The sequence below is a fragment of the Neopsephotus bourkii genome, unplaced genomic scaffold (genome assembly GCF_033783945.1).
Source record: "Neopsephotus bourkii isolate Nb327-2 ecotype Australia unplaced genomic scaffold, CSIRO-AGI_Nbou_v1 NB_1630, whole genome shotgun sequence".
Classification (NCBI taxonomy): Eukaryota; Metazoa; Chordata; class Aves; order Psittaciformes; family Psittacidae; genus Neopsephotus; species Neopsephotus bourkii.
In genome coordinates, this window is record NW_026902105.1 from 11,319,535 (window position 1) to 11,329,318 (window position 9,784).

The 9,784-nt window shown below is 44.8% G+C and overlaps 1 protein-coding gene across 1 annotated transcript; it reads right to left on the reverse strand.

Moving 5' to 3' along the window:
- Positions 1-1,802: 1,802 nt before the first annotated feature.
- Positions 1,803-9,692, reverse strand: CUNH8orf76 (chromosome unknown C8orf76 homolog). Its single transcript, XM_061373490.1, has 6 exons — positions 9,503-9,692; positions 9,319-9,417; positions 6,788-6,931; positions 5,532-6,034; positions 3,171-3,303; positions 1,803-2,086 (listed from the first exon to the last, which is right to left on the reverse strand). The coding sequence occupies exons 1-6, from the start codon at positions 9,614-9,616 to the stop codon at positions 1,886-1,888; spliced, it is 1,194 nt and encodes a 397-aa protein (XP_061229474.1). The 5' UTR covers positions 9,617-9,692; the 3' UTR covers positions 1,803-1,885.
- Positions 9,693-9,784: the final 92 nt, after the last annotated feature.

A 9,784-nucleotide genomic window follows, 5' to 3' on the forward strand; every position in this document is an offset into this window, starting at 1 on the left:
CGTCACAAACTGACAGCATTTGGCAAGTATTTAATTTGCTGCTGTAATAGCTTCAATGCTATTTCCACCTTCTAAACAGTGAAGCAAACTCATGTGGTGAGCTCCCATTAAGTATACAGACCTGGCTCCACAAAAGCTGTGTTCTGGTGTCTTAACAACTGAACCTACTTGAGAGCTGTGGCAAAACAAATGAGAGCCATCTTATGTGGCTACTTACAACCTTCAGATTAAGAAAAGGAGAAGTCCCTGCTCCGTTTTTTTGCTGACACATCCGGCACTAAGCTTTCCATATTTGCTGTGTCTTTGCTGCATGACCATCTACTGTTGACTCCAACATCATCATTAATTTACAGCATGTTATGGACAGTCTCTGCTGAAAACTTACAACACAAGTTAAGTCTTAAAAGCATCCCCAGCCCCTCAGGCGGGCTTCACTGCCATACAAATACAGCGCTCCACGCACACACACAAGAATTTCTACCTAGCAAAGCGCAAGCATGACTAAACCAAATATTCTGTAACACGCTCTGAGTGTGTTAATGCTTACCCAAGTGTACTGCAAAGTCATCATCTTTCGTAACAGGCTGACCAGGATGTGGTTTAATTGCATTAAGTCACCAAACTATCAAAGATAATTGGACATGGCTGAAGGCGATATTCCACTTTTCCAAGAGTTTCCACAGTCCACTTCTCAGAGGGCTGTACCATAGCGAGAGTTAGGAACTGGGTCCCCAACCAGCATCTTAAAGCTTTAAAATTCACCTAAAAGTAGTAGATACAGAGCATGTTCACATATGGTGAATTACCATTCAATTGTGAGCTATGCAGAGTTTCAGCACTCTTTAGTACTTCAGAAAGAAAACATCAAGAAAAGTCACAGTAAATGATGTCTGAGAGATTCCTGGGTTTAAACTATATCCCTTAAAAAACCCCATTTACAAAAAGCTATGAAGAATCGAAGTCTCAGTCTATAAGAAGATGAGGAAAGACACATCTTGTTTGGCTCAAATGTCAATTATTTCAAGCACAAACTACAGGATAATCTCTGCCTTTTTTGTAGGAGCCCGAAGCATCACTGCCTTGGAAAGTCAAGCAAAGTGGTGTCACTGTCAACTGAAAGCGTAACATAAGGAGCTGTATGGTACAGAAATGACACTTCCAGTTTTCACAGTGAAGATCTTTTTCCTCTCAGGGTTCTACAAAGGATATGATCTGATTAAACCCTCTTCAGTACATATGAACAACCCTGGCAGTTTCCTCCTTCCTCATCTCAGCACACTGATGACACAACTGTAGCTGGTTCTAAACCTGCAAAAACCAATTAACTTTGAAGAAAGAAAATCTCCTTCTAGTTCCAAGTGATTTACCACTTGGATGTTTTTTTCCTGAACCAGATGGAATTACTGACAATTTCCCAGCACAAATGTATTTCATATTTCTAGCCATCCACCTCTGAGCAGGAAATCCCTGTAATGTCAGTTCATCAATACTAAAAAAATCATTAAGAAAATGGCTGTTTTCATGGCTTTAAATAGAACAACACTGGATGTGATACCAAGAACCTTTCAAACTGGGCATCATGAAGGAAGCCTTCCACTCCACCAGCACTGCAGGCCTCAAAGTCACAGGCATGTCAAGCACAACATGGTGAGGTTAATGATGGAAAGCTGAACTGGAGGCTCACTTTTATACCGGATTCCTTATTAATTTGAACAGAAACCGTGAACAAAGAAAATGAGAGGTTAAGAAGAGTCTGGATGAAGAGATTTATATATATGTTCTTACAAGACATACAACAAGAATTCTTACAAAATGTAGTATGAACTTTATTGCATGTATCACTCCCTCATCATTTTGAGAGATGAGAATAAATACAACAAAACCATTAAGTTACCAAAGGTGGGAGATGTGTATCTGAACAGAACTGTCTGTCAAAGTGACATAAGTCATCTTGGAGGTTACCAAACCAATTGATTTCAAATTCAGTGGCTGATGCAGTTACCAGTGATGACAGCACTGAAGGGCCCATGCATTTCACCTCACCCTGAAATTCCTCTTTTTCTGGTGTAAGATCCCGTCCCATAACCTGCAGAGTAAGAAAGAAGATGGGAAACAAGAAAATAAATGGAGGGAAAACAGCAAATATTACATGAATAACAAATCTTCACAAGACAAGCCTTGACACATGAACCACACACCGTCCAGAAGTTTCCAAGCCACAATCAAGCTGTCTTTCTGCCTGTTGCATTCTGCATTATACAGGGAGAACAGAGAATCCAAGCTCCAGACCTGCACAACCCTCCCAGCCTCTGCCTATGCTCCTACAGCGGGATTTTTACTCTCTGAGTAGGAGCGGGAATCTCAACACCAACTGTGTGCTCAGCCTGCAACAGCACCCGCACCCTCATCTACTCCTGGGGGTGTCGGACCAAGTGAAGCAAGGGGAGAAGTTTCTTTCCTCAACCTTTCCAAAACCTGATAGTCTGCGTGCTGCTGCCCTCTCATGGATGAAAGCCCACAAGACTGCCTACCAACCCGGCAGTAGCTTGGCTTCCACTCACTTAACGCTGTAGTACTGACAGCAAAGTTAGAACCTCCACAGCCTCTTCTTGTTCCTTTAGATAAAAGTCAGAAACTCTATAAATAGCACTAAAAATGTTTAACCTCTATGAATAAAGTCACTCAATGTTAACTCCTCTGTATTTCTCTCAATCTAGAACGCAGTACAGCAAGCAGAACACAGAAAGCATGTGAAAGGATGTCTCTGGCTTTCTCTGGAAATGTTTAACACTGGCGTGACCAACAAAGTAATCTCCACTTCCATTTCATACTTGTCATTCACTTTGTGGCATCTAAAATTCACAAGATAAAATCTACATCCCAGGTAATGCACAGTGATGATGTATCTGCAAATAAAAAGTCCAATAAGAACTTAACAACCCTGAACATTCCCAAAAGGAAAATCTCAGCAGAACAGGGATACACCTGCATGACACAAGCCAGCTCCAGATAACAGTACCAGGGCAACCCACCAGCTAACTGAATTTGCTTCCTGGCTCCATTCATTAGCTCAGGAGAGTCATAGGATTTTGTGCCTAAACTACTGGCTCAAGCACCTCAATCAGCCTAAGGATAGCTGAGAACTCACACACAAGGAAACAGCCCCTTACCTTGATCATCAAAAGCAAGGAATTTTCACTGAAACCAAGTCGTGCCACTTTGCCATCAATCTCTTTTTGACCTTTAATGTTCCTCTCTAGTGCAAAGGATGACTGTTGTGACTGGGTAAGCTGGAGTAAAAGCCTGAAATGCAAAAGGCAGTTAAAAAAAGCACAGCTGGCAGAAAAGTCAGTGAACCTAAACCCAACCAAAATATCACACTTTAAAACAGCTCTTCTGGAATTTTGCTGACTGCAAAAACTGCAAAGAAATTCATACATCCCTATCAATGACCATGGGTATGGAATATCCCTGCTGTGATACGAGTAATAAAAAACAACATGCTGAGTTTCCCTGGTTGCTCTGCACAAACATTTTTCTCCCCATGTATCCACCACACATTTCAAAAGTGAAGCTCGGATCTGCTTGCATCAACTGCAGCACACCAGGAGTCCCACATCCTTATTCAGGCTTAATAAGCCAGCAGCGTGTTTTTGCCTAGGGCAGTGATGGTCTTTGCAGCCTGGAAAGCTACAAATGTGGGGAATTAGACAAATACCAAACACACAGGCCAACCCTGGAGGATTTTCTAAAACCTTTAACCACAGTTTTATGTTCAGGGCAGTGCCCCAGAAGTCACCACGACGGTTGGTGAAGGTTTGACACTGCTCACAATGTAGCTTCATGTCACAAGGGGCACCCCATCACCAACTGAGAGAGCTGAGGCAGTTTCCAGAGTTCTCCTCACACTAGGACTGTAAAACCAAAGGACCAGTGGGACTGCACAGTAACGTTACTGAAACTATATTTAATTCAAGCTTTATGCATAAAAAACGACAACAAATTATCTTATCACATTCAATGGACTTAAATGAAGCAGGTCTTATGATCAAGTTGCGTGTTTTTATGAAGATGAGACTTAAGACCTTAAAGTTTTCATTTGTACATTATAAACATCAAAATGTGTTGGTCTGAGCCAACAAATCATTTGTAAATCCAGTAAAGTTTGGACTGGGAAATTCAAAGTAAAAACGGAAAGTATTTTATTTTGTGGTTTTGTTTCAAAATTTGCATCACTATAAGGTATGAAAGGATGAAATCTCAATGAAAACTGAGGAAAACCATTTCTCCCTTTTTTGGCTGGCAAAACTAGGAGAGTCAATTATTCCTGATGCTTTAACACAGAACCTTATTGCCTACAAAATGCAATCCTAGCATCCCTTCTCCAGCTGCAATTTACCCTGCACTCACATTTACACAATGTCCACATCTCAAAATCCAACAGAGCTGAAAATATTAGACAGCCTAATGAATGCATAAGCCCTGGGTAGGGGAGGAACTTCCCCTGGACAAGTATCTGCAAATATGAGCCATAATAACCCTTTGTGAAACTGTAGCCAAGCAAGGAAATGCCACAGTTTATGACTGTCTAAATGCTGAACCATTCACACCAAAACAACACATGATTTTAATACGAATGTAGCTTTAATATTCAATATCAGTACTAAATCTATTAACTTCTCCCAAGTAGCAATTAAAGTCAATCTTAGTCTGAGTACAGTTAAAAGCTATTGTCTCTCTTTTTACATTCCTTAAACCTTGCCCTATCAGGGCAGTTATAAAGTGCTCTCTGTAAGCATTTGTGGAAGTTCAGAAAATAGCTTTAAGTACGTTTGGTGACTAATACATTACTGAGAGGCAAGAGCAGAAAAGAAAATCCAGGACTAATTTAACAAAGCCAGTTCCTAATTATCTCTTTGAAAGATTCTGTTTTAGGGATTTCTGTTGTGTGCCAGAGATTTAGGAAGGGAGGGAAGAAAAAGAAAGAGCATTTTAATGCAGCCCTGTCAATCAGCTGTCACACAGTTCATTTCTCAACCTCATCCATTATGCAGATTGGGATATTATTATAAAATACGGTTTTACTCAACCATGAGGCTTCAAGCAAGTAAGGCAGGTGGCACTTGCGTGAGGAGGACTGGCCAGCCACCCCTCTGGGTCTCTTCTGCTGTTGCATCTTTAACACCAACCCGGGAAACAGCCACGCTCTAGCAGGAGCAGCTGTTGAAGAACAGGCCCTTTTGTATAGAATTGCTTGAAAAGATTCATACAGGAAGTTCATCAAAACCCACTTCTCAACAGTGCATGACACTGGTTTACCCTTTCCACTTAAGACTGCAGCTGTTCACAGCTACCATGCTAGTCGATTCTGCTGAAGCAATAGCAGAGTGTTTCCAAGTCAGCATCACCAATGCTGGAACAAACATTTAACCTGAAAACGTAAACTGAAAATACTATGGTTGCGAAAAATATGTTTTAAATTGTTCCCAACTGGGAGAAGTTAACATTATTCCAAGAACACGTTTAGTTACCTTGCTCTAATAAACGAGGCACATGCCTTTATCCCAACTTTCTCTGGCATGTTCTGCTCCCAGGACTCGGAGGTTGCACATTCCCCTTGGTCCGTCCTTTCCAGCTCTTCCAAATGGCTGGGGAATTCAGCAGCTCGGCTGCCATTACAAGTCACTGCATTCTCCCTCTTTGTTTCTGTAGCCAGGCTGCACCGAGGGCCTTCTTTCTGGCTATCTGATCTGCAAGGCTGCAAATTAATCTCTGTTGCAGCTGATGTTTTGAAACTACTGTCCCTTACACCAACATCTTCAGACTGATTTAGATTTGTTTCTGGAATGACTAACTCTAAAAGGCTCATATAAGCTTCAGCAAGTAACTTCCAGTATTGAGGGTTGAAAGGATGTAAGCAGATGAGTTGCTGCAGACACGTGATCTTTTTGTCTGTGTTCTCCAGGCCCTGGTAAATGGCAAGCTGCAGGTTGAGAACCACGGTCAAGTGATCTGTGTTAGTAGCACCTTTTTGCTAGAAACAAAAGCCAATAGATTAAAACCAGCAGAACAGAATCATCCCTCAGAGCCTAAGGAAATGCCTCCCTCAAGAATGACACACAAATACCATTAAAGGTAATTTTTAAATTATACAAAATTGTGCTCTTAATTTCAATGATACGTGACAGAGATCACGCACAATCAAACTGACAGCATCCCCTCTGTCTTGCACCCATCTGAAGGCCCAATGCTGTCACCTGTATATTTGCCTTCAGAGTTTTATACAGCCGTCCTTCTTTGTAGTATAAACACCTTTTATAGAAAATAAACAGCAGCAGCAAATTCTAGCAGACTTCAGAGCCTCTGGACATTTTTGTTTGTAGTTAGATACTCCTCTTGGTGGAGGTTTGACAGCGAGTGTATGGAAATAAAAGGGAGTTTTGAACCATCACTTTTATAGTGGAAAGATTTAAGCACCCATTTATTCCCTTTCTTATAATTCCTGTTACATTACATTAATTCTGCCTGGCAGAGCATGATGTTTAGTCCCTTCCAGGACTACCAGCCTCCCTGCACAGGGAGCTCATTGTGGTACAGGGTGTTCTGATTTCTGAAGAGTGATTATATCTGCAGTGACAGTTACTCTGTGTTTACCACATACTCTGAGCACTGAACATCACGAAGGATTATGCACATGAAGATTATTTTCCCAGAAAATGGTCCATATGAAAGAACTACAAGCAATATTTTCATGTTCAAAGCCTAAGAGACAGATTGCATTATTTACCATTTCTTCTGCAATATCCAGAGCCTCCTTGTGCCTTCCTAAGTGAGACAAACAGCGAGCCTGGCCTTCCTGGACATCCCGTCTCATGGCAATGTTACTGGGAGGTAAGAGCAGTAAGCACTTCGAGTATTCACACAGGGCTTTCTAGCAGGGTCAACAAAAAGAAAAGCCAAACCAACCAGTGAGGGATTTTCATTTAAAGGCAAGTCTGACAGTACATTTTGGTTATGAATCCACTCAGAAAGGAAATTCAGGAGCTAAAGTCCACATTTTCATTTCTCTGGTCTCAGCTACCACCTATGCCAGCAACATACGAGGGCCCTGGTACTACACAGCCAAGTCTAGACACGGATAAGCAACTTCAATCCTCACTTGTGTTGGATTCACCACACATTTGCCCACCTCTCCCCCATCAGGTTTGATCCAGAAGGGATCATCTACCAACCCAGCCAATACGTGACACAAGGCATCCTTCCCCTAGCTATCCACTTAATGATCAGAGCTGTCAGCTGAAGTTCGGGGGACCTCTCAAGGGGAAGGTTTGAACCTGCAAGTACCTACCTCACATGAGTAATCAGCAAGTCAGTGAACACCAGGAGGAAGGTGAAACTCCATTGTTCGCATAGGGTGGTTCTAATTTGTATGCAATAATTAAATATTAATTGGGCTAAGGAAAAAGACAAGAACGAGCAATACTTCTGTAGCTTAATGCTCAGGGCACTCACCAGGACTCCAATTAACATTTAAATACATTAAGTATTCAGTGAAGCCAAGACTGGAATCTCTGTTCCTCCTGCATCATGTAAGTGCTCAGACCAGAAGACTAAAGAGCAGTGCTCATTCTCCCATCTCTCAAAATTAATATTTAATTGTTCCTTGCAAACCTGATTGGTTCTAACAGCAAAAGCTTCCAAGCAACTTACCCCAAATACTTCCTAGCAAAATGGATGGAATACTTTTCTTCCCTGGTGTTAAGCTCATTCCTTCCCAAGTAAAAGAGGGACACCCCCCCTTCCCCACCCAGTGAGTGCAGCAGCCACTGGTGAAAACGGATCAGAGGAGGGCTGTAGGACACCCACGTTCGCCTTCCTATGTGACAAAGGGATATAAAGTGGCAAGGATCAGGCATTATGAATCCCAAGGAGTCACCATCCCCAGAGGTATTTAAACATGATGTAGATGTAGTCCTTAAGCACATGGTTTAGTAGTGTCAGTGTTAGGTTTATGGTTGGACTTCATGATCTTAAAGGTTGTTTCAAACCTAAATGGTTCCATGATTCTATCACTCTACGGTCATCTATATTCTAAAACTGGACACAGCTTCAATCAATGCTGTCCTTGGCATTTCCTATCTACTGGCCTTGGCTGAGGTAAAAAACCGTTCACAACAAGTGAGATTACTACCCCACTGACTTAATCCCAGCCCTCTTGCTAAGGTGGGTGCTCTCAAATCTGTAATTTTATGTGCAGACTACCTCTGGTTCTGTCACAGTGATCCAGGTTAGCAACACGGCCAAAGACTACACCTTTTACATGGATCACCGTGACAGAAAAGGATCAGGAAGCAAGAGTCTGTTCCATTAGCAGCTCTGAGAGGGTGTCATTCTCCCCCAAGAGGGCACCACCGCACACAGCAAGGAGCAATCTGCTCTCCCAAGGGCAGCAGCCATGCACGACCGCAGCCTGAGGCATCTTCCTTCTCAGCACACTTTCATGAATCCCTCCAGGCCCTCTCTGCTGAGCCCGAAAAGCATCTGTTGGGTATAGACAAGGCAGCAGTACTGTTGGAATAACACTAAATAGCAGAAGTTGGTGCAGCAGAGGTACAGACACATCCACAAATCCAGTGGGAAAGGCGAAAGGAGTGGAGCAAGAAGTCGGCCTGAGGCCTTTGAAATGAGGGAGCCTGTAATGCAAGCCACAGCCTGGCACAAGAAGCTCTTACAGTTGAAACAAGGGCAGAAGCAGCTGGTTTCAGCAGGAACTGTAGAGTCAGGAGGGCATGGATGACCCGGAGTGCAGCGCAGGAAGCAGGCAGTGAGGACAAGGTCTAGCAGGAGCGTGCAGAAATGGTAAACATAAACGCACCCCCAAGGCACCACCAGCCATCCAGAGCACAGGAGGCAGCAGAGAGGTGGGACAATTAATGTCGGAGTGCATAAACCAGTATCGGGAGCCTGACAACTACGTTCTGCTTTCCCCTCACAGTGGGGTGCTCAGAGAAAGGCAGCCAGCCACCTCACGGCCTTCGTGGGACATGGCGTTACTTACTCCCAGGAGCAGAGCCCACATGTGTAACTGGCTGACCATAACCTCCGTGGCCACAGACACCGGCCCTGCTCACCTCTGAACAGCTCCGATGTGCAAGCCTCATCTGGATCGGCTCTGGGAGCCAGATCTGTGGCCGGTTTACACTGACTCCTGGACATGGCTGGCAGGCGGGTTCCACATAACACGCACATTGTTCCAGCTCACCAGCGACTACCGCATCCCCTCAGCTTCCACCCACCGCTGCCCCAACCCTTAAGTACCTCAAAGTGCCGCCGCCGGTAGGCCCAGTCCGCCCGGAACTTGATGCCCGTCAGCGCATCGGCGTCTTCCCCGTCCGCGCCCGCCTCCCGCTGGAACCACTGCGGGCACAGCACAACCGTGAGCGCGGCTCCGGCCGTGCCCAGCCCGCTCCCGCACGCCGCCCCCGAGCCCCCAGCTCCTCACGCGGGGCTCGCAGTGCTTCGCGCCGTAGTGCGGCCGAGCCCCACCGCCCGGGCCCCGCTCCCGGCTCGGGGTGAAGAGGGAGTCCTCGAACTGCCAGCCCAACAGCGGCTCCATCCCGCCGCGCCGGGGAGTCCGCCGAGGGTGGCGCCGAGCCGCCAGAGGAGCAACGAGTCAGGGCTAGAGCGGCTGCAGCGGCCGCGGCCATCTTAGGCAGAGCGCGGTGCCCGCCGGGAGCTGTAGTCCCGCCCGTCGCCATAAGGCCGCAGGCTGTAAGAGGAGGAA